This window comes from Oryzias latipes, chromosome 10, assembly GCF_002234675.1.
Source record: "Oryzias latipes chromosome 10, ASM223467v1".
Lineage (NCBI taxonomy): Eukaryota > Metazoa > Chordata > Actinopteri > Beloniformes > Adrianichthyidae > Oryzias > Oryzias latipes.
This window is the reverse complement of record NC_019868.2, coordinates 106,468-127,799: the sequence shown is the minus strand read 5'-3', so window position 1 is coordinate 127,799 and position 21,332 is coordinate 106,468. Positions and strand designations below refer to the sequence as shown.

At 41.5% G+C, this 21,332-nt stretch overlaps 1 protein-coding gene across 10 annotated transcripts in view; it reads right to left on the bottom strand.

The window, feature by feature from the left end:
* limch1 (LIM and calponin homology domains 1) overlaps positions 1–21,332 on the bottom strand; it is a 92,869-nt gene that overhangs the window by 5,656 nt on the left and 65,881 nt on the right. For 3 of the 10 annotated variants that reach the window (XM_023959453.1, XM_023959463.1, XM_023959462.1), the window contains 13 exons: positions 17,639–17,956; positions 16,020–16,143; positions 15,770–15,927; positions 14,242–14,707; positions 13,102–13,380; positions 10,445–10,592; positions 10,262–10,365; positions 10,102–10,183; positions 9,415–9,489; positions 6,177–6,205; positions 4,710–4,823; positions 2,328–2,420; positions 1,524–1,688 (listed from right to left, as the gene is read on the bottom strand). In XM_023959453.1, coding sequence (XP_023815221.1) covers positions 1,524–1,688; positions 2,328–2,420; positions 4,710–4,823; positions 6,177–6,205; positions 9,415–9,489; positions 10,102–10,183; positions 10,262–10,365; positions 10,445–10,592; positions 13,102–13,380; positions 14,242–14,707; positions 15,770–15,927; positions 16,020–16,143; positions 17,639–17,956 — 2,155 coding nt within the window. The remainder of the gene's footprint in view (positions 1–1,523; positions 1,689–2,327; positions 2,421–4,709; positions 4,824–6,176; positions 6,206–9,414; positions 9,490–10,101; positions 10,184–10,261; positions 10,366–10,444; positions 10,593–13,101; positions 13,381–14,241; positions 14,708–15,769; positions 15,928–16,019; positions 16,144–17,638; positions 17,957–21,332) is intronic. The other 7 variants (XM_023959454.1, XM_023959455.1, XM_023959458.1 and 4 more) reach the window with 7 other exon arrangements.

Sequence of the window (21,332 nt, the reverse complement as noted above, 5' to 3'; positions counted from 1 at the left end):
TTGGAGCACTCGGGGCAGTAACCCCCAAGCTGGAGGAGTGGCTACAACAGATACCTGGAAAGACCTCAGACCTCTCAGTCCAGAAAAGCACAGTGCTAGGAACAGCTAAGATACTGCAGGACCCTCAAGCTCCCAGGCCTCTGGTAGAGGACCCGAGCTTGGAGGAGAAACCACCCAATGAGGGTGAGAGGGGCGGTTTTTAAAAATATATATTTGGATCATTTTTTCCTGAGCTTGTACTTTGTAGCCGTCACTTGACAGCCGTCTCACTGATGTTCTCATTAAAAACAAAAACCTGTTCTTTGGTCTTTTGTAATGTCTTAGTAGGTTTTTGTTTGTGTGAAGAAAAACCAATCGAGACACTTGCTGTCAGTTTTAAACATTTATTAAAAGAGTAATTGATACTGGAAGTCCAAATCTGTGAATAGCTTCCGAAGAAATAAAATGTAATGATTCAAGTAAAGTATTTATCTGTGATAATAAGCTTGAAATATACAGCACTGGTCAAAATCTTAATAAAATAAATATCCAATCCCTAATCGGGAGACAACATCTGATTCCGATTGTGTCTGGAACTTCGTGATCTAGCCAGATTTTCATTCACATCACCAGGTTGGAACATCCTGACTTTAGTTAAAACAATATTTTAAAGCGTTCTAGGACTGAATGAACTGCCCTTTTGTGTCATCTAAACTTGTCACTCATGGAATTTTCAATGTAGAAATTGGATCATATGTTCTCAGAGGAGTACCATCTCATATGTTCTCAGAGGATCCAAACAACCGTAATGCTGGATAAGAAACTGTTAGTGAGAGAATGGAAGGGCCCATCGACTCCATCATTTACCCACTGGTAGACCTCTCTGGGTCAGCTTGCAGTGCTAGAGAGGCTATCGTATAGATGACTGAACAGAGTGGAAGACTTCAAAAATAAATGCTCTCATTATTTTGAACACATAGGTCAAAGACATTTATATTATTATTACTATTATGTATCCATGTATTAGGGATAATTGTCAGATTTGGCATCTATTTGTCTTTTTTGTTTTGTTTTTGGTATGTCTTTTCTATTTTTCTTTTGTATGGAAGTTATGGGGTTGTTTTTTTCCACAGTGAACTACATCTTAATTGTGCATTCTGTCTTTGAGTGGAATATTGCAATTTTGTCTTTAACAATTAATAAAGTTGAAGTCATAAAAAAAGGAATTGGATTATATAAGATTTTCTCCAAAATGTTTCGGCTTCAGAAAACCCACTAGCTACGTTTAAACAGAACCTTCATGTCTGTTCATCCTCACACCAGTAACATGCTGATTTGCTGCCATCAACCTATGAAGCGGCGTTTTAACCAGCTCCAACGCCTGGTGCATTCTAACACAAGAACAAGCACATCCATGCAGTTCACCCTGGAAAAGGGGCCAGTTTTACCCTGGCAGGGCTTTGCTGTCTACATGTGGTGCCCTGGGCTGTTGTTACGGTTACTCTCGTCACAGATGACAAAGTCACAATCAATAAAGGACTCACTGTCTGCCCCTCCAGCACTTCCTGTATGTGTTCTCGCTCAGGTTGTGACTGGAAGATTGTGTCCTGAGCCCCAGAGGAGGACATTAGCTCCCCCCGGCTGGGCGAGGGCAAGGCTGATGAGCGGGGCGTCAGCGGCATCACCGTTTCTTCCAGTATCCTTCGTTCCTGTCATTAGGGGAGAAACAACAACTACCTTATCGCTGGGTAAGCAGCTGGGAAGGTTTTTTAGTCATTGCTCACATGACGGCAAACATCTTTAACTTTTTAGCTGCAGGACTTCTACAAAATGAGCATTTTCTTTCATTTCTACCCAGAGTCAGTCTCTGGCTGGGTCCAAATTCCTTCCCTAAACCCTACATAGTGCTCTATATAGTGCCTTCGCCATTTTGTAGTGCTGTCCCAATCTACAATTCCAAAATAGATCAATTACCCAGAAGTCTCTGCAAAAAACCAGTGTGCATCAATGCTCACTAGATCGGCGAATATAGACCACAATGCATTGCGTCGGAACAATTGTGGCCAAACAAATGTATTTACATTTATTAATTAATAAACCATACTCTCTTTTATCTTCAGAAGACAGTGGGCTCATAAATAATCGTCATAAAACGCTCGTATCAATTAGATTTTCACTTCGTAAAATCGATGACATCATATCCACCGTTTAAAAAAACATAAAGTAGTGAGCATGGTGTCCCAACTGCTTTTAAATTCAGGGGTTAGGGGGGGCTTTTGGACACAGCCTCTAACAAGGGTTTTATCAAATGTCAGGGATCAGGTTTGCCCTTCAGCATAAACACACACCTCCTCACGGTATTTCCTCTCCTCCTCCATGACTTCCCTCTGCGCTTTCTCCCACTCCTCCTTCAACTTCTCCTGCTCTCGCTGGTACTTCTCCTGTTTCCACAGCAACAGACATATGGTATATTGCAAAGAATTTGGAAAAGATTTAGAAAGACAACAGATAAAATGAAGAAGTTTCTGGTTTCAAAATTGTGTTTTTTTATTAAAATGCCTTTTTCTGTTTCTGAATCCTTCTTCCAAAGTCAACTTAAAGGAAGTTAACAAAGCTCAAGTTTAATATCTGGTTATAGAAATAAGCAAGCAGTGCAGGGTGAACAAAATATGAGTCCAACAACCATGCAGACTTCCAGAGTTTTCTGCACAACCTTGACTTTTGTCACACACTTTTAGTAAAAGTCCCACTCCATGGCCTTAAAAATCCCATCTGAACTAATTTTTTGTAAGTTTGTGCAGCAACCCAACAAGAAAACGAGATTTAAATATCAAAGAATGAAAGACAGAAGTCACATGCTAAGACATGACAGAACAAGCAAGGCGGCAGAAAATGACAACACCGTACACCAAACCTTCATCCTGCTGAGCACATCTACTGCAGCCACTCCCCACACTGGCTGCCAACAATCTATTCTTAACAACAATTCAGGTTCTATTATTAATAATGCACTTGATTGATGTTTGCATTATAAATAATAAAATCAATGAGTTGATCATCAGAGCAGTGAATTGATGTCAAGCTGAGATGCTCTGGATGCTGTCAGAGGAGAGAGAGGGCGATCAGGTCAGCAGCAACAGCAGTCAAACTGGAAGCTTCTGCGCCTGCGTGAGATGAAAACAGCTGCAGTATCACTGCAACAGATGAGCTTTCACTGCACAATGCGCCATCTAGTGGTCAGGCCGAGACTACAGGCGGTGAGATGCCTTCAAAAAGATTGGCCAAAAAAAAGAAAAATAAACACTAGGAGAGCTTGGAAACAACAGAGAATGTGTAGTTGTAGTTGTGTAGTGTTGTTCATAAGGTGAATTTTTAAATGCCATTTTAAATATAATTTTACATTACTTGTAAAGGCAGCATATGTCTGAGATCCACTGCAGGAGTAAACATCCTAAAGTATTTTCAGCTAATTCCATTTTTCAAAAAAAGACTTCAAACCATGCTAAAATAAACAAGATCTTCATCCATGAAAAAGCACTGATTTATGCTTCCAGCAGACATCTTCAGACACAATCATAGCTAAGATGTAACTTTTTTTCTTTCTGTGTTTAGTGAATGACTCCTTATTAACCAGTCATACACTACATTACCAAAAGTATTGGCTCATCCATCCAAATGATCAGAATCAGGAGACCTAATCTCTTGTTCTGGCCACAGGTGTGTATATATATATATATATGGAGTGATGAATAACACTTTTCCATCTGGTAATCTCATGAATGAGTCTGGGTTTGGTGGTTCCAGGGGAACATTACATGTGGGACTGCATTGTGCAAGCTGAGAAATTTGGTGGAGGAGCAATTATGGTGTGGGCTGGTTTTTCAGGACTTGGGCTTGGCCTCGTAGTTCCAGTGAAAGGAACTCTGAAAGCTTCAGGATGCTAAAACATTTTGGAAAATTCCATGCTCCCAACCTTGTGGGATCCGTTTGGAGCGGCCCCCTCCTCTTCCATCATGACTGTGCACCAGAACACAAAGCAAAGGTCCATGAAGACATGGAGGACAGAGTCTGGTTGGATGAACTGGACTGGCCTGTTCAGAGTCCTGACCTGAACCCCATAGAACACCTTTGGGATGAATTAGAGCAGAGACTGAGAGCCAGGCCTTCTCCACCAACATCAGTGTGTGACCTCCCCAATGACCTTTTGGAAGAATGGTCAGAAACTCCTAGAAACCCTCCTCAACCTCGTGGACAACCTTTCTAGAAGAGTTGAAGCTGTAACAGCTGCAAAGGGTGGACCCACATCATACTGAACTCTATGGGTTAAGAATGGGATGGAAATGCTGTTCAAATGTGAGTCAAGGCAGATGAGTCAATACTTTTGCTTTTTTAGATTGTTTATATCCGTCTGTGACTGTTTTTAAGTCAGTTTGAAAGTTGCTGTTGAACTAGGCTAGTCCATAAATTAGAAAAACTTAACTGGCCAATCTCATTACCAAACTTTCAGAACTTGTAGAAAAGTTACTTCCTATGAAAAGCCTAATCAAACCTAATCAACTTTATACATTTCTAAAATGTTAAACTGTTTTTTCTGCAAGCAGCAAGCCAGACTCAGATATATGCTTAAGGCAGAAGGTCAAACATGGGCGGATTTGCTCTGTAGTCTGAGATCCAGAACCTATTCTTGCACACTCATGCACCATGCTTGAGCGTGAAGGTAAACTGTGTACCTGCAGCATGTGCTCCTGCTCTTGCTGCCACCTTTCCTGACGCTTTCGCTCCTCATCCGGGTCCCAAGACCAGCGGTCTTCCCGCTTGGCCTGGGGAAATACCGGCACTGAAACCTGGTTGGCCCCGGATACACACATGAACATGCACACATTCACAACCATCCATTCAAACAGTTGAACACAAACATTCACCACAAAAAGAAGAGAAGGGAGATGACAGGAATATTTGTTCTACCACAACTCCAATGGTAGGTAAAGGACTCCTACTAAAAAGACAGAAGACAGAGAAAGAGACAGAGATGAGGGACTACAGCCTCTTCATTCGCCATGCTACATCCACAACTCTGCCGCTCCTATCAATCTTAGCTGGGTGTTCAGCTGTAAGACAGAAGGGACCAGACGCAGCTGAGGCCAGGCCAAAAAAGCTCATTTAGGGTCACGGAAGATTTACTGGATCCAGTCTATATTACTAAATCCAGTTCACTTACACATAAAAAATAGTTAGTAATCCCAGAAGAGGAATTTGAATGTTTAAACTCTGTAAACGTGTGGAAATGCTAGCTGCAGCTCAAACTTACAGGTTACCATATATCTTCCGATTGTGGCCAGTGTCTAACTGAAGCCGTTCTCTTTAAAGATATACCCCCACCCCCCTGCGCGGATGCCGGGTGTCTGTGGCATTTGTGTTGTGAGCCAGTTTAGCGATGGCCAAGGAACGCTCATTCGATTTTTGAACTTTTGTAAGGTGGCATAAGGTGGTGCAAGCAGATGGGTGATATTTAAAAGACGGCTGCAGAAAAAGAAGAAAAAACAAGCGATTTCCTGATGAAGCTGCAAAGAAAGTGAGCGACAAATTAGAAGACGGGGTTTGAACGTGAGTTATTGAGCAAAGACAGGAAGGTGGGCGTGTCTCCAGGAAAATGATTCACAAGAAAGGCAAGAGGATTTTTGATACAGAGGTTGATGCTTTAAAGAGAAAAGAAACGTTCACAGCCAGAGCTAATTAGAACATAATGCAATGCTCTCATAATTTTAATAAATCCTGAAATCCTCATCTGGTGTTTTTCTCTGCACTCTTGTCCAAATTTCACCACAAACGTCATCGTTCTATCTGTGATGGAATAGACACCAATAGACTAGGAATGATGTTACAACAGATCAAAAATAGTTAGAGAGGAAGTTTAAAACAGATATGAAACTGAAAGACCATGCTAAACTTCCCTAAGCTTGAACACTGCCTGCTGCTGCATGTGTGTGATCCAATTCAAATGGACAGTGCTGTTTATGAGAAAAGAAGAGATGAGCAGGAAATGTGTTTCAGAAGGACACAGTGATCAGCAGGTCCTCAGACATTGCTGTGAAACCGTAGACATGTCTGCATCCTGATCTACATGACTTTGATAAGTCATTTTGTACGTGTTTACTCAGAAGTGAAGCAGTAACCATCTGGTTGATGATCTTACTCACATTTTTGCACTGATCCTTTTCTGCGTCCTCTGTGGGGAAGGAAACATTCATTAGAAAAAACCAGAACGCTCTGGATTTATGCGATACAAGTACTTTAATGGGACACACTGCAAAAGCAGCAGTTTAGTATGAGCTGCTTTACCAACAGGAAATGAAAGAGTAACAAAAAACACAAGTTCACCAGGTATTATGTACAGGAAATGCTTGAAGTATTCCACAATTTATGTGGAAATTAAAAGCAATGCTTGGATTGATCAGACACAAAATGACTATAGTTATGAGTGCTCAGAAATAATAGGGTAGAGCTACGTCGCTTTTGGTAGAAATCACAATCATGGAGGAACAACGGTAATGTCTGCCTTTCTGGCATCATTTTTGATCTATGTGATTGGTGTCCTGATCTCAGTCCCTCCAAGATCTTTGGGGTAGTTTGATGTAGAAAAAACTGCCGCCTTTTCAAAAAATTGGCAATATAAGTTGGAACATTTTTCAATAATATTTTTGGTGGCTGTGGGGGATGTACTGTGGAAGCATTTGTGTAGCATAATTAAAAATAAAAGTCAAAACCAGAATGCTTTTTCATTTTCAAAATGAAGCTGCATCAAATTCCCACATATTTACATCCAAGATGCTCATTGCGGCAGCTCGAGCTGCAGCCCGAGCAGATAGTCTCCTGAGATTCACGCTGATTTTGCTGTGAGACGACAGCTGGAGCCCCATCAACAGCTGTAGCAGAGTTCACCATGCTAAATCAAACATTTATCGTTTGCTTGTTGGACCAACATGTATCTTCTATATGTGCTTTATTACTGTCATGATTATTAGACATTTCTAAATGAATTTTGCTACACATTTGCCAGAGAACTTTTTGAAAATGAAATGTCAAATACCATTTTCTTTATCATTTTAATTAAGTGACAGAATAAGCGGTGTTGAAGTAGAAAAGGAAAAAGCATTTTGGTGGATTGCTTTTTCATTTTAATTTTGTATACAGTGATCCCTCGCCATAACGCGGTTTACTTTTCACGGTTTCGCTACTTCACAGATTTGCATCGTGCATTGTGTTCTGCATTCTGATTGGCTAAAAAGTCACTCTGCTTCTTCTCTACCTGTGCGTCAATAACGTTGCAGTTTAATATGTACACGTACGTAGCTTACCAAATTTACATTACGGACGTGCAAATTCTCTAGCAATTTCGAGTTTCTCTAAAACCCAAAGAAAAAAGAGCAACAACTGCCTATCACTGTGTTCTTCTCCTGAACAAACACAGCTGCACCGCGGGCTTCAAAAGAAGAAAACACTGCAGAACGGAGTCAGGATGCAGCAGCTCAGTCTGAAGAGCAGTGAAATACACCTGAGTCACTATTTGTCCCACTGTACTTTGTATTTTTTTCATAATCATTTTAAATTTTCTCCCGTTTAATTCAATACTCGGGTCGTGGTGGGCGGGGCTAATCTCTGCAGTTTGAAGCCTTCTGTTCACATTAATGATTAAAATTATTATTTGACAGTACAGTACAGAGTTATTTGTTGAAAAAAACGTTTCTTAAGTACTTTGATTTATTAAACAAATGCTTCAGCCTGTTAGTTTGTTCTTTCTTTTCAATGTATAATAGAGTATTTAATTGTATAATAATTTTAAAAAAATAAAGGTTTCTACTTCACGGATTTTGCCTATCACGGGTTCTTTTTGGAAAGTAACCCCCGCGAAAAACAAGGGTTTACTGTAATTTGATGCAGCTTCATTTTGAAAATATAAAAGCATTTCTGGTTTTGACTTTTATTTTGAATTATGCTACACAAATGCTTCCATAATGTACAAGTTAAAAGTGGTTTCTTTGTCTCTCTTATTTGTTAAATTGTTTATTAAAATGCAACTTTATATAACCTCTCAAGCAGTGCACAGCATTGATGATACTCCTTGTGAAACAGTGATTTATTAAAAAAGTATACACATGTGTGTGTTGGTGTGTGGGTGTGTGTGTGTGTGAGAGCAATTGTAAAACTGGAACAGTAATATCATAGCTGCATGTTTTTTCTTTTTCGTGTTGGGATCACTGTGTCTATGTTTTTGTCTCATTACTATTACTACTATTTACTTTATTATGAAACTGAGGGACTTTGAGAAGTGTTTGATCACTGATGTCTGAGCTAAAAAAATGCAGTAATAAATCAAAGAGTCAAATATAATTTCAAGAAATATGACGCCTGGATTCATCGCTTTCTCTAAAAGTCTGAAGAGACCCTGATTTTCAGCAGAGAGTTTTGAACTGCAGACAACTTGACCTCAACTTTCAGCGCAGCTGATATCAGCTGAAGAAGGATATGGACCTGAATCTAATGTCTGCAGACACAACAGCGTAGAGAACTATAAACTCTGTTTAAACCAGGATGGCTGTCAATCAGCAGAAGATGGAATACCAGGACCAGGAACTCTGAAAACATGAGTCTGTACGTTGCCTTTGTGTTTTATGTCTCCTACTGTTAAGCCGCTTTTCTGCTGGATGTTATTTGTGTTTGCATTGATGATCTTTGTATATTGATGAAAATCTGTTCATTTAAGTTTTTATACAATTTTGATAGATTCAGACTTTTCTTATGAAAAAAAATGAACCATTATCAAACATTTCAGCAGTGAAATGATGAATGTGCTGCATGTTTTTTTAATATCTAAGTTTTATTAGGAAAACATTGAAATATTACAACTATTCAACCAATGGAGTACAAAGTGTTAGCATTGGAAATGTATTCTTAAGACAGTTTTCCTGTTCACTAGGCTGAACCCATAATGGTTTATATTTTGATATATATTTACTGAGACTTTATGAGTCATTACCATCAGGGGGAAGTGAGGTCGTTTTGCATGTTTGATTAGTGATGACGTATTTGTTTCAGTCTCTAAACTAGATTGGTGGATACAGTTTGTTCAAAATGAGAGTGATTGACCAAAGTTGTGGCAAAGTTGGTGTGGTTGGACAAAGTTGCTGAGTCAGGATTGGTGCAATTGCAGCATAGCAAAATCTTGGAGGGACTGAATAACACACTGACTGATCAGGTACATGATCACAGAACGGTGTACGTCAAAACACACAAAGAGAAAACATCATCCTCAGTGAAAAATGTGGGATACAAAAACAAACAGGAAGTGAGGGACATGTTGAGGACCGTGACAAATGGAAACCCTGTTCACCAGCAGTTTAGAACAGACACAGGCTCTCCATGAATGCAGAGGTTTACCTGACAGAGCGAAGAACTCCCAGCGTAACTTAGGGTTGCTGGTTGCCTGCAGAGACCTGACACTGATTTCAAAGTCTAAAGCCAAATGAAAAAGTGTGGTTGGGAAAACAAAAGAGGGAAAGTGGGAAGGAAGGGAGGGGGGTGGGAGGACGAACAGGACACAGGTCAAAGCTGGAGCTGGAATGGACAAGCTGAGAACTGAAGAAGCTGATGTGAATGCTCTCACACCATGTGGTCTTAGATTGTTGAAGGAGATGCTATGGCACTCATGTTTGGGGTTGTCCATTAACGCTTCGATCACCGACTGTCGCTATTTTGAAGGTGAACAACATGTATCTGATTCCTGTTTTTGTTCTGCTGCCTTGATCAGGCACAACTCCCTCAAAAACAGATTTTTTTGGAAAGGGACTTCTGGAAAAAAACCTAATAGAAGTGAAAAAATACTATTTGAATTCTAAGCTCTATAAATAAACAACTGATTTGAGTGTGTGTATGATGGAGAATTAGAAAAAGGGTTTGCTCGTTCATTTTCTTGGTGTTTTAAGTTAGGATCAGTGTCATCCGAATTTGCTACGGTCAAGTCATTCTGGCCTTAGAGACAAAACAGCATTAAGCTTAGAAAAGCTAAGAAACGATGTGATTCACTAATAAGAAGCTCTGGATGTGCATGTAAAGTCATCTGTTCACCTGCTGGAGTTTCCCTCGAGGGTTGATATCCAAACGATGCTGAAGCTTCCAAGCTGAGCTTCGTCTCTGTTTGTGAGGGTTCCTTCAAACACAAGAATCAGGTTTCCATGTTGGGTTGTGGTTCAGTTGCTCTCGTTTCAGCAGTTTTCTGCAGACTTACCGCTGCGGTTTTGGGCTTGTTTTTCTGTGTGTGCATTTCTGACCGGATCAGGCTTGAGAGATTTTCACTGGTGAGCTCAGTTTTCTGTTGCTCCTGTTTGGCTTCTGAGGAATAAAACAAACCGCAGGTGACATTTTCTTTGGGCTTAACTTTAATGGATTGTATTTTGTGTGCAGCAGGTACTTTCTTCCACTGTGAAATCCACCACAAGGTGTGAGGGGAGCAGTGTGGGACTCAGACCTGCAGGTGGCGCTTGTTGATCTGTAGTGTTTAACGGTGCATTGGGGTGACCCACAGTCTCAACAAAGCTTCCATCTGGCGTTTGCAGCTTCTGTAAGAGCCACAAAGGGGAATCCATTGAGAAGAGTTCATTTATGTGTTTTTATGGATGCAGATTTAAAGACCAGGTCTCTTCAGTCAAGAAAAAAACTGTAAGGAAACTAAGACACAGCCAGGATCCTAAATTGAAGAACATTACAGACGCAGAGAGAAAACCAAAGTCCCCCTCATCTGTCAACAGCTTATGGAATCACTTTGCAGCTTTAACTCCACCACAGATGTTCCGCAAACAGGTTGCCTGCACCTTTGATTACAGGAGTTCAGTTTAGTCGTCACATGTTTGATAATATATATATATAATCTAACTGCTTTATGCTTTTGTCTTTCCTCTCCATTTTGCCTGGATGCTACAGAGGTGCAAACTAAGGGTGTCTTCAGACTGGAGAAATGCTTTGCTCCGGATTGAGTCCTGGGTGGTATTCCAGGAAGCATGTTTAAACTAGCCTGACTTTAAGCCTGAACTCTGGCTGAAATCCGCCTGAACTTGCTTACTCTGGGTATGTCGGTTCCAAAAGACCGGATATGAGTTAGCGTAATTACGCTCGACTTGGTAACCCTGGGTTAATGCTCGTGCACAGCAGGTACATGAAGACATTCTCAATGGATCGCCGATTTCCCGAGTCACCATGGAAACGCGTGGAGAACAAAAGAAAGCGCTATACTTCAGTGAGACGGAGTCTGAGATTAATGACGGCGTATGAAGATTATACGCCCATCAAAAAAGTAATACAGCTGCATCATCAAAAAAAGAGTTTCTGCTTGTAGTAGAAGAACAAAGTAAACGCACGAGTTTCTGATCTTATTTCCATTTTCATGTGACATATATATACCTTATCCAATGTTGCCAACTTAAATGAATTACTTCTATTGGTAACAGGTAATTGAGTTAAATTTATTCAACCTAATATCTTACGTCTATAAAACTCTATAGTTGTTAATACAACTTAAATTTACATATTTATTTAACTAAATGTCATATTACTCCAATTCAATTAATATTTTTTCCATCGTAATGAAATAAAAATTCTTGAACTCTCATATGTCTGAGTTTGATCCGGCAGATCCTCATTTTTATAACAATAAAAAGAACAAAACAGTATGTGCTACGTGCGATCATTCTTTTAGGAATTTTCTGACATAGTTAATATGCCAATTATCGTAGGGGTGCTATATAAACTCATCATCCTCTTCCTCCCTCTCCCTCATGGTGCAGAGACTTGAGCAAAGTAGGACAAAATAACTCGGCAAAACACGGTAAAACACAGTAAAACAGCTAAACAACTAAACACATTGGTAACACTTTATATTAAGATTCCTTAACAAGCTTTGTTAACACATTAACAAGCATTATAAATGAATTTATAGGGTGCTAGTAAGACATTTATTAGTACAATAAATCTAACAAGGTTTATTAAATTACTTAGTTAACACATTTACAAGCATTATTATTAGGATGTTTTCAAGATGCTAATGATGCAGAGAAAGACTGCTGTGCTGCCATGTATATTTTCTCATCAAGACAGTTAACTCGTTAAAACTTTATATGTTGATTACCAGTTTGGAACTTCGGGAACAACACCTTTTACTGATGACTTTGGTACGGTGGAGACGTGCTGAAGGCGGTTACTGGCAAGGAGACGTGCTGTGTGTTCTTTAACTCAGAGGATGCTAGCAACTGCAGTGATGAGGAGACGACGGGGATGAAGGTACGCTGATAAGTGTTTATCACATATAGATTGTTGGGAAAACAGAGAGTAGCACTGTTTGTTACGTTAAAAATTGTTTTAATGAGCCGGCATTCATCCGACCACATTTCAATGAGTTACTGAGTCTGTGTCAGTTGTTCCACCACAGGAAGGGATTGTATTCAGACTGAGGAATCTCAGAGCTCAGTCTGATTGGAAACTAACCGAGACCACCTCAGAAGAGGGGTTAGGATCCTGGTCCCATCCATCCATCCATCCATCCATCCATCCATCCATCCATCCATCCATCCATCCATCCATCCATCCATGCATCCATCCATCCATCCATCCATCCATCCATGCATCCATCCATCCATCCATCCATCCATGCATCCATCCATCCATCCATCCATCCATCCATGCATCCATCCATCCATCCATCCATCCATCCATCCATCCATCCATCCATCCATCCATCCATCCATCCATCCATCCATCCATCCATCCATCCATCCATCCATCCATCCATCTTCTGAACCCGCTGAATCCCCTTCGGGGTTACGGGGCTCCTGGAACCAACCCAGCTACTGCTGGGTGAAGGTGAGCTTCACCCTAAACAGGTTGCCTGTCTGTTGCAGGGCCAAAATAATTGCGTCCTTCAAATCTGTAGGTCATTTTTCAATCTAGGAAAGCAATGTTGACATTTTACAGTCTCATAATTACTCCAATGCTCTTTGTAACTAAATGAATAACTAACCTTTGAAAAGCTAAGTAAATGTGATGGTTAAAGCAGTCACATTTGTAGACTCATCTGACCTCTGGGAGTGAAGTAGGGCGGCTGGGAGGTGTGGAGCGCTCAATGGCGTGCTCTTGGCGGATGTCCTGGGTAGCTGCCTCAGAGCAGCAGCTTGTCAGAGAGGCCGTTGTCGAGGACGGCCTCCCTCCTTCATCACTGTGGGTTGAGGTGTCTGAAGCCTTGTTTCCAGACGAGGAGGGAGATGCCTGGAAGTGAGGAGTTTCTCTCTCCTCACTCTGGGGCTTCATGTGAGGAGCACCAATGCTGTCTTCACCGTTTACCTGCAGTACACGTCCTGTCTAAAAAACAAAAAAAAGGAAAGCTCTGACCCCAGTCATGGCCTGCACAGGAGCCTTGTGCCCCTGCCACTTTCTCTCCGTTTAAACTCAAAATTATACACACTTCCAGCTGCATGAGCTGCTGCATGAACAGCCCCCTGAGCCCCCTGTAGACCTCATTTCAACATAGTAATTTAAATAGTAATTTACTACATGAGAAAAAAACTCAGTGCATTTCAAATCCTGCTGACTCCTCTTCCTCTATTCTCACATATCATCCATTCATCAGGCCTCAGTGACACACTCTGTGTCACTCACACTCTGGCAGAAACCAGAGTGTGAGTGAGGTAACTGAAGACACAGAAGCAAAGTCTGGTGAATGCAGGACTTCAGGACATGGCTCTCATCGCTCTCAGCAGCCAGTCCCAGCTCTCTTTGTGCACTGGGAGTTCACTTCACATTGAGAGGCTCCTCCTTTCAGCTTCTTAAGTCCACGGAGAACAGAGGGCTCCTTTCAAACCCAGGCTCCTGTCTGACTCCAGACAAGACATTCCACAGAAGTGCTCTGTTCCGTTTGCTTTGATAACAACCTAACAACACATTCTCACCACGTGGAAACAGTACATTTAATTTAGAGTTTAAGATTTTTACCCCACAAATACCCCCCCTACACACACACACACTTCATGCTAACCAGGTTCACTTTTTTATGCAAGAGCATTGCAACTGAAGACCTGAACCGGTGTCCAAATGGTATTTTCTCTAAAAGAAACACATCTTCATGAATGAACTCTATATTCTCATCACTAATAAACATAACCCTTTCTCCTTCCTGCACATCAGAGTGTAAGGCCTGTTCTGTTGGTGCCCGGCCCGCCTCACCTTGCTGTCCCTGGTTTCAGCTGCAGCAGGTCGGAACTGGATGTAAGGCTTGGGGGAGAGCAAAGGCACAGCTTTGGGGGATAGGGCTCGGGTTGAGGGCGGCTCCGATGAGCGAGAGCGGACGTGAAGTCTCTGCTGGGACGGTGGCTCTTTGGGAATCTCTTCTATTCGTGCCTCCAGTGTTGACGTAAACTTTGGAGTTGGTGCTGAATGTTGTCGCAGATATTTCAAGGGCCCGTCTGGGTCTTCATCAAAAGGATCTGGAGTTGTGGGAGAGGCTGACAGAGAGATTGGGAAGGAAGGGTCAGCGGACACGCTGCGGTCCAGGAGCTTTGGCAGCTGCAGGCGTTCCAGTACGGCTTCACTGACGGAGAAACGCTGTGCATAACGGTGAAGGATGGCTGATGCTTCCTCTGGAGTTTTAGCTTGTTTGTATGCCAGTCGCAGCTCCTCCTCACGCTGCTCCCTGAACAAGAAGACATGAAGATAAATAAGACATGAAGTGCATTAACGAAACATGGGATTTATCAAATGTGAAGCAGCCTTGCAGCAGATGCTTTGTTTCTATTTTTTTGCGCACATTAAAGGCAGGTGCAAACTGATACAGTTTTACAAACAAATGGCTGCATATATATTCCAAGTAAAAGATGTCGATTCCACAAATTCAGACAATTTTCCTTTTTTCAGCTCAGTCAGAAACAAAGACTATGTAGTCATAGTTCAACACTTTTGGATGAGTTAAGGGCTGATATGGAAGTCTTTTTTTCTTACTTTTTCCAACCTTGCATGTTTGTTTTGCTTACAGTCTGCTTTTCTGCTATTCCATCTCTCCATCTATGCGCTCTGGGCAGCTGAAGCGAGCCCTGACCGCTGCCAGAACCCCATCTTTTGCTGCCATTATGCTTAATCATCAGCATAGATACAGGCTGCAGGGAGTAAGTCCGCTTCAGTAACATGAGATCCCCACCTTACAGCTTGTGTCACAGAAAACAGAGCACATTGTGTGTGAAATATGTCAGACTATCTTCATGGGTTACAGGTTGGATTGTCCCATGAACTCCTTCTGTTCTCTCCAAGCATTGCATATCTGCATTGGCATAGTGTTCACAATCCACACACCACTAGTAAAATTCTCACATAAGTACTACAGTTTGGGCCTGTAACACATCTTACAGTGAGTCTTAGTAAATACCCCCTAATGTTAGTGAGCACTCTGTCAGCATCTCCCCTTAATAGAGATCTCTGTGAGTCTCACCTCATCTCGATCTGAGTATGAATCTATGTGGGGAGCCATGGCTCTTCAGTTCATTCTTCTTCTTTTTTCCAGGATTTACTTAAAAGTGTTTATCTTTACTTGGAAAATATCAGCCATTAAAACAGTTCACTGCAACATCGAATACAACATTTTGTGACAAATCAAATCAGAATATGACTTTGGATACATTTTTAAGCTCACTAGTGCTGTTTGGCTAACTCCAACATTTAGATCAAAACATGTTTAGGTTGCTGCATTGGAGCATTCACTCACTTGTCCTGGACTATCTCTCTGTAAGTCTTGATGCTTCTCCTCCTCTGAGAAATGTCCACATGTCCTGTCAATAACTGCTCCATCAGTTTCCTCTCCTCCTCTTTTTTAATGAGATCCTGAGATATACTCCTCCTACGACTTTTCCATCGGGCCAGGTCCTAATGAAAAGGAGGACAGTAAAGCTGGGCTAATGCGCTGTCGGCTGAATGTGGCAGGACACAAGCTGTTGGGGTTAAAGTTGGACACTCACATCCTGCCAGTGACTTTCCTCTTCCTTCATCTGGTTGTACTGGTTGAGCATCTGCTCGTGACGCACCTGACTGTGTGGCTGCAGCCTATTTTCCTCACCGTGCATGTCCACCATACTCATACTCCTACGTGTTTGGACAAAACAGAGAACCAGAGCAAACAATGAAATGTTTACATCATTTTAAGAGACAATTTACCAGGCAAAAATAGCATGTTGAAATTTTAAGCAAGTTTTTTATTTTCTCTTTTTAGTCAGTTGTCTAGTAAATGAAGACAAAAGCTGGAAGGTAGAGGCAAATATTAGCTTACAAAAATGTAGAAATCAACTGAGATTTCAGTCACTTCCTGTCCTTTTGCCCTGTTACTATCCACCTTCTGTGACAATAATTACTTAAACTTAGAACTCTGTTTCAAGACTGAAAGTATTTGAAAACGTCCCATGTGATGGTGAAAAGTGAGCAGGATTTCCATGAGTGAGACAAACAATGAACAGACTTGGATCTGTCTGTATGACTGTGGCAGAGAGCGGCTCGCTGGAGGCTTTACAGGTTAGCAGGGGTCCCGCATGCAGGAGCTCACTTCAAGCAAGCTGAGCATCACTTTTACGGACAACACACAAGCAACAAGCGTGTGCTGTGTTTCCTTTGTGAGGAAGGTCAACAGAGTTCTGATGTGGTGTTACTGGTGTGTCTGCTGTTCATGTATGGGAGAAAAAAACTGCACATTAAAGCAAAACATAAAGTAAAAGATCAAACTGGTTTTTGCAGGAGAAGCATCTTTGTTGAATGGATGACAACATAAAGCTAACAGAACATGCCCCATGAAGGCGGTGACACAACTGTCCAGATAGATCAACATGCCAATTAAAAACGTTTTTCTTGAACTAATCTGGATGAACTACTGCAACTTTCAGGTTTTCCGCTCCCTCGACAAATTCTAAACCTGCAACCAGCCTAAGAGAAAGTCAAAACAGAAGTGTGAAGCAGCAATACAAAAAGAAACTGAAGCATGTTTACAAATGCTAGCAAATAAAAAAAAAAAGAATAAGAAAAAACAACCAAATACAGCAGCACAAGGAGAGCATCAAAGTATCAGTCTGGGAGCACTTTTGGGTCTGGCTCTGACCAACAGGACTTTTTTAGCCTTTGCACAGATCCTGCTGTCATGTTGGAGGGACAGGAAACGTGTGGCCTATGTTTTTGTAACCCAGAAGATTAAAAAGGAGATTCAATAAAGAGATGACCGTCTAAAGTAACACGCTGAAGTTTGCTGTCCTTGTTTACTATGGGATGTTCTGCTGTCAAACTTCTGACTGCCAAATATTTTTAAAAGTGTTTAATGTCTGAGCATTAAATGATCAGATTATCCTCATTACATTTTCAACATAAAGACAAATTCAATCAAATCACAAACACAAGAAAATATGCCACAAACTAATTCCATATCCAATCTTCCTTTTGTTGCATGCAAAAAAAAAAAGCCATGCATTTTTCCTCCTAACTGAAGCAGTGCTGTCTGAGACTCAGACTGGAAAAGAAGATCTCTGACCTCATCTAATAAGTTCAACTTTAATACATTTTACTTTTATTAAATGCAGATCTGCTGCATGACAAAGCTCACGTTGCTGGAAGAAAGAAGTCCAACCAAGGTTTCTCTTCTTTTCCGTCATCTCTCTCACTTAGTGTCATTCCCTTTTGTCGGTCTGTATCTGATGTTCCCGTTGAAGTGGTTGCCATGGCACTGGGCAACACACTGAAGTCAGAAGTAGTCAAGGCCAGGCTCTGAAAAGCCAGTGTATCACCTCCCTTTGCACCTGCGCCTCCTGCATCCTGTTGGTGTGTATCCGTCTGATGTCCTCCAGCCGCGTTGATGGTGTTGTTTGTTACAACAGATGCTGAATGTGCAAGGAGTTCCTCTGAGCATGAGCGGGCTGGAGTACTGCAGAAAGCAAAACAGACTAAACCTTTTTTTTTACTGGTTATCCTCCTATATAATCAGGCAGCATTCCTCTGGAAGAGCCTGACTGGAGGCAAATCCCAAAAAACCATGACTCTTCACAGCCATCTAAATAGAAATCCATGCTGGTATCACAGTTAAGCTGAGGTTTAATGAATAATGTGGTGCTTGTCACACCCTCATATAAGAACCTACTTCAAGGAGGCTCATTTTAGCCTGTAAACTCCCAGAATGCACGATAGCAAGAGGGGAGAGGTCAGGCAGCTGCCACCAGAAAAAAGGCCAGACTTTCAGTCCCAGCCCGCTCGAGGTCAGGGAAGGAAGAAATTCTCATTTCCTTACATCCTGAAGGCGGGTCACATGTGAGTGTGGCTGAGAGTTTGGTTTCAATCCGAAAGTGTTCACAAGCTTCTCTGCTGGACTCTGGCACTTTTGGAGAAAAGCAAAGTCTGATGCAATATTAAGCTACAGGCCAATGATTTCTCTGGGTCTTTGCATATTTTTTTATACTAGCATTTTATTCATCCATATGACTTTACAGCTGTAGAATTTGAGCTTTGTTTAATGACATTCATCCCCCTCAAACTAAGTTCTTCTTTAAGCTCTGCAGTAGTAATGAAGCGCATCCCAGCGACCATCAAATGCCATTCTGTGCTTTTGAAAATGACTTGAACAGTCATTTTCAAGATTCAATCTTTAATAATCAAAAATAAAAAAATGTACTAAAATAAATCCCTTATTAACCACAAACCCGCACACACCCACACACACACACACACACACACACACACACACACACACACACACGCACTCACACAAAACATTGTTCTCGCCAAAATGCAGTTTAAAAGAATTTCAAAAGTTTACAACAGAACTTTTATTTGGTTCCAGAGATGCTGCAGTTTAACACATCAACACCAAAAACAACCAACAGAAATGAAAAGTAAAACAATGAAACATCACACAAAATAACCCGTGAACAGAACTGTCAAAGAAACTTGACTTCATGTCTAAATGTGGCTGGATAAGCTCGAGCTTCAAAAACACCAGAACAGGAGCCACAGATGTTAAAGAAAGAAGGGAGTCATTAGGATTCAAACAGGGAATGGTAAAGAAAACAACAGCAGCGTGCCTGCACAGCTCATAATGCTCGGCCTGTTGTGTGAGAACTGATCCATGACCAGCTAACACAAGCAAAGACACGTTCCGTGTACTAACAAGGCTAATAATAACACTGAACCCACTGCCAACACAGGACGCCTCACACACGAACAGTCTGGTGGAAGATGCTTAAACAGGCATGAAGTGGACAAAAACCTCAGACTTCACTTGGTTTAGTGCAGGGTGTCCAAATCCAAGCCTTAAGGTCTGCACCAGAGTTCAGAAAACTTCTGCGGCTGCAGTTATAATGGACCATCTGAGAAACACACACTCCTGTCCTGAGCAAACAGCCTATTCAAGTCAGTCTGACTGCTGTGATGACAACTCACTGCAGATCAATGCAGGACAAACAAATGTTACACAAGTACGGATGAGCTGCTGCTGCTGCTTCTGAGTTACAGACGTTTTCAACTACTTTCTGTTAAGGGCAATTTGGATAAAGTTGTGACAAAATGAACAGAATTTAAGAAAGGAGAAGAAATGAGCGAGCAGCCAACTGAGTTCTAAACTTGGGATTATGAGAGGTTGTGATCTAATTAGATCAAGGTAAAAAGAAACAAACATCAAATCTTATTTGAATTCATGCATTGCTCTGCAGAGTTACACCGGCTGCAATAAAGCTGAAATGCAGAGTGTTTCTTTACAGGCTGGAGTTCCTGTGGATGAACCAGACTTTAGGAGAATGTCTGATCTCTGCTCACCGTCACACCTCACCTTGGCAAAAGAGGCAAGGTTCCAGGTCAGTTTTCACATAGAAGGTACGCCTTTAAAGCCTGCATGTTTTAGTATTAATAATAAACATGCCTGTGTTTAAAGGGTTAAAAACCGAGCAATTTAGTAAAGGACACAGAAGAAATGTCTCAAAGGAAGAACATTTTAGTCCAGTTGCTATGCCTCAACCTCAAGCCTGCCATCCCCTGCAGGTGTGGGTTTTCTCCGGGTACTCCAGCTTCCTCTGTAACGGTTTCGGTTTCTTTGTGTTTTGTTTCCTTGGTTTCCTGTTTTATTTTGTAGTATTTCCTGTTTGGTTGTTGTTTCATGTTTTACCTTGCCCCATCAGTCCTGAGTGTTTCCACCTGTGTCTTGTTGCCTTGTATGTACTTAAGTCCTGTCTTTCCCTTCCTCCTGTGCTGGTCCATATTGTATATTTCCCCGGTTTCGAGTCTTTCTAGTGTTTCGAGTTTTGCCTGCCGTATGCAGTGGTTTTGGTTTTGTCTTTAGTTTTGTTATTAAACCCCGTTCTCCTGCAACCCCCTGCCTCCTCTCCTCTCTGCGCCTGGGTACTTCCCTTTCCCTCCGTGACATCCTCTCACAGTCCAAAAACATGTTGCATAGGTGGATTAATGAATCTAAATTGCCTCTAGGTGTGCATGAGAGTATGAGCGAGTGTGTGACCCTGCAGCAGACTGGTGACCTGTCCAGGATGTACCCCACCTTCACCCAACAGTAGCTGGGTTGGTTTTAGGAGCCCTGTGACCCCGAACGGGATTCAGCGAGCTCTGTAGATGGATGGATGGAAATGTAAAGATGTCCACCTCCTTTAGAGAACGGAGGTTCAGTAAACCTACCACCTAGTGCAAAATGATGACAGCTCCAAAGCCAAAGCTTGTGACCGGTACCCTCAAGTGTCTTCACCCATCACAACACCATGCTTCTTTAAAAATACCATCTAAAACATCTGTGTTGAAAATATTCATGCATGATGTGCATCGTCACAGCTATGAACGGTTAAAGCACACGTTACATCAGGATAATGGGTTAAATATGTTTTATAAGATTACTCAGCAAAGTCTAAATGTCTGCATCGAGGAAGGCCCATGGCAACACACATCTGGCCTTCATTAGCCACGCCCATCTGAACTGCACCACTGTACTAGACAGAAAACTATTTAGCAGCTGTAAGAGGTCATTGCTGTCTGTCTGTGTACCAACCTACCAACATAATTAAATTTCAGACTTATTTCAAAGTAAAGAATTCTTTATTGTTTCTCTGTAAATTAGTCTTCATGTAAAAACAAATTCAATCTGGAATTTCCCTCTAAAATACTTAAGTCAGTGAGTTACCAACCAAAGTTGTGCTGAAACAGTCACAGTTTGTTAAACTTCATACAAACAACTACTGCAAGACATCGTACTGCATCCTCTACATTCACAGCAACCTTGTCCTACTCCTTCTCTACGTCCATGAACCTCCTCT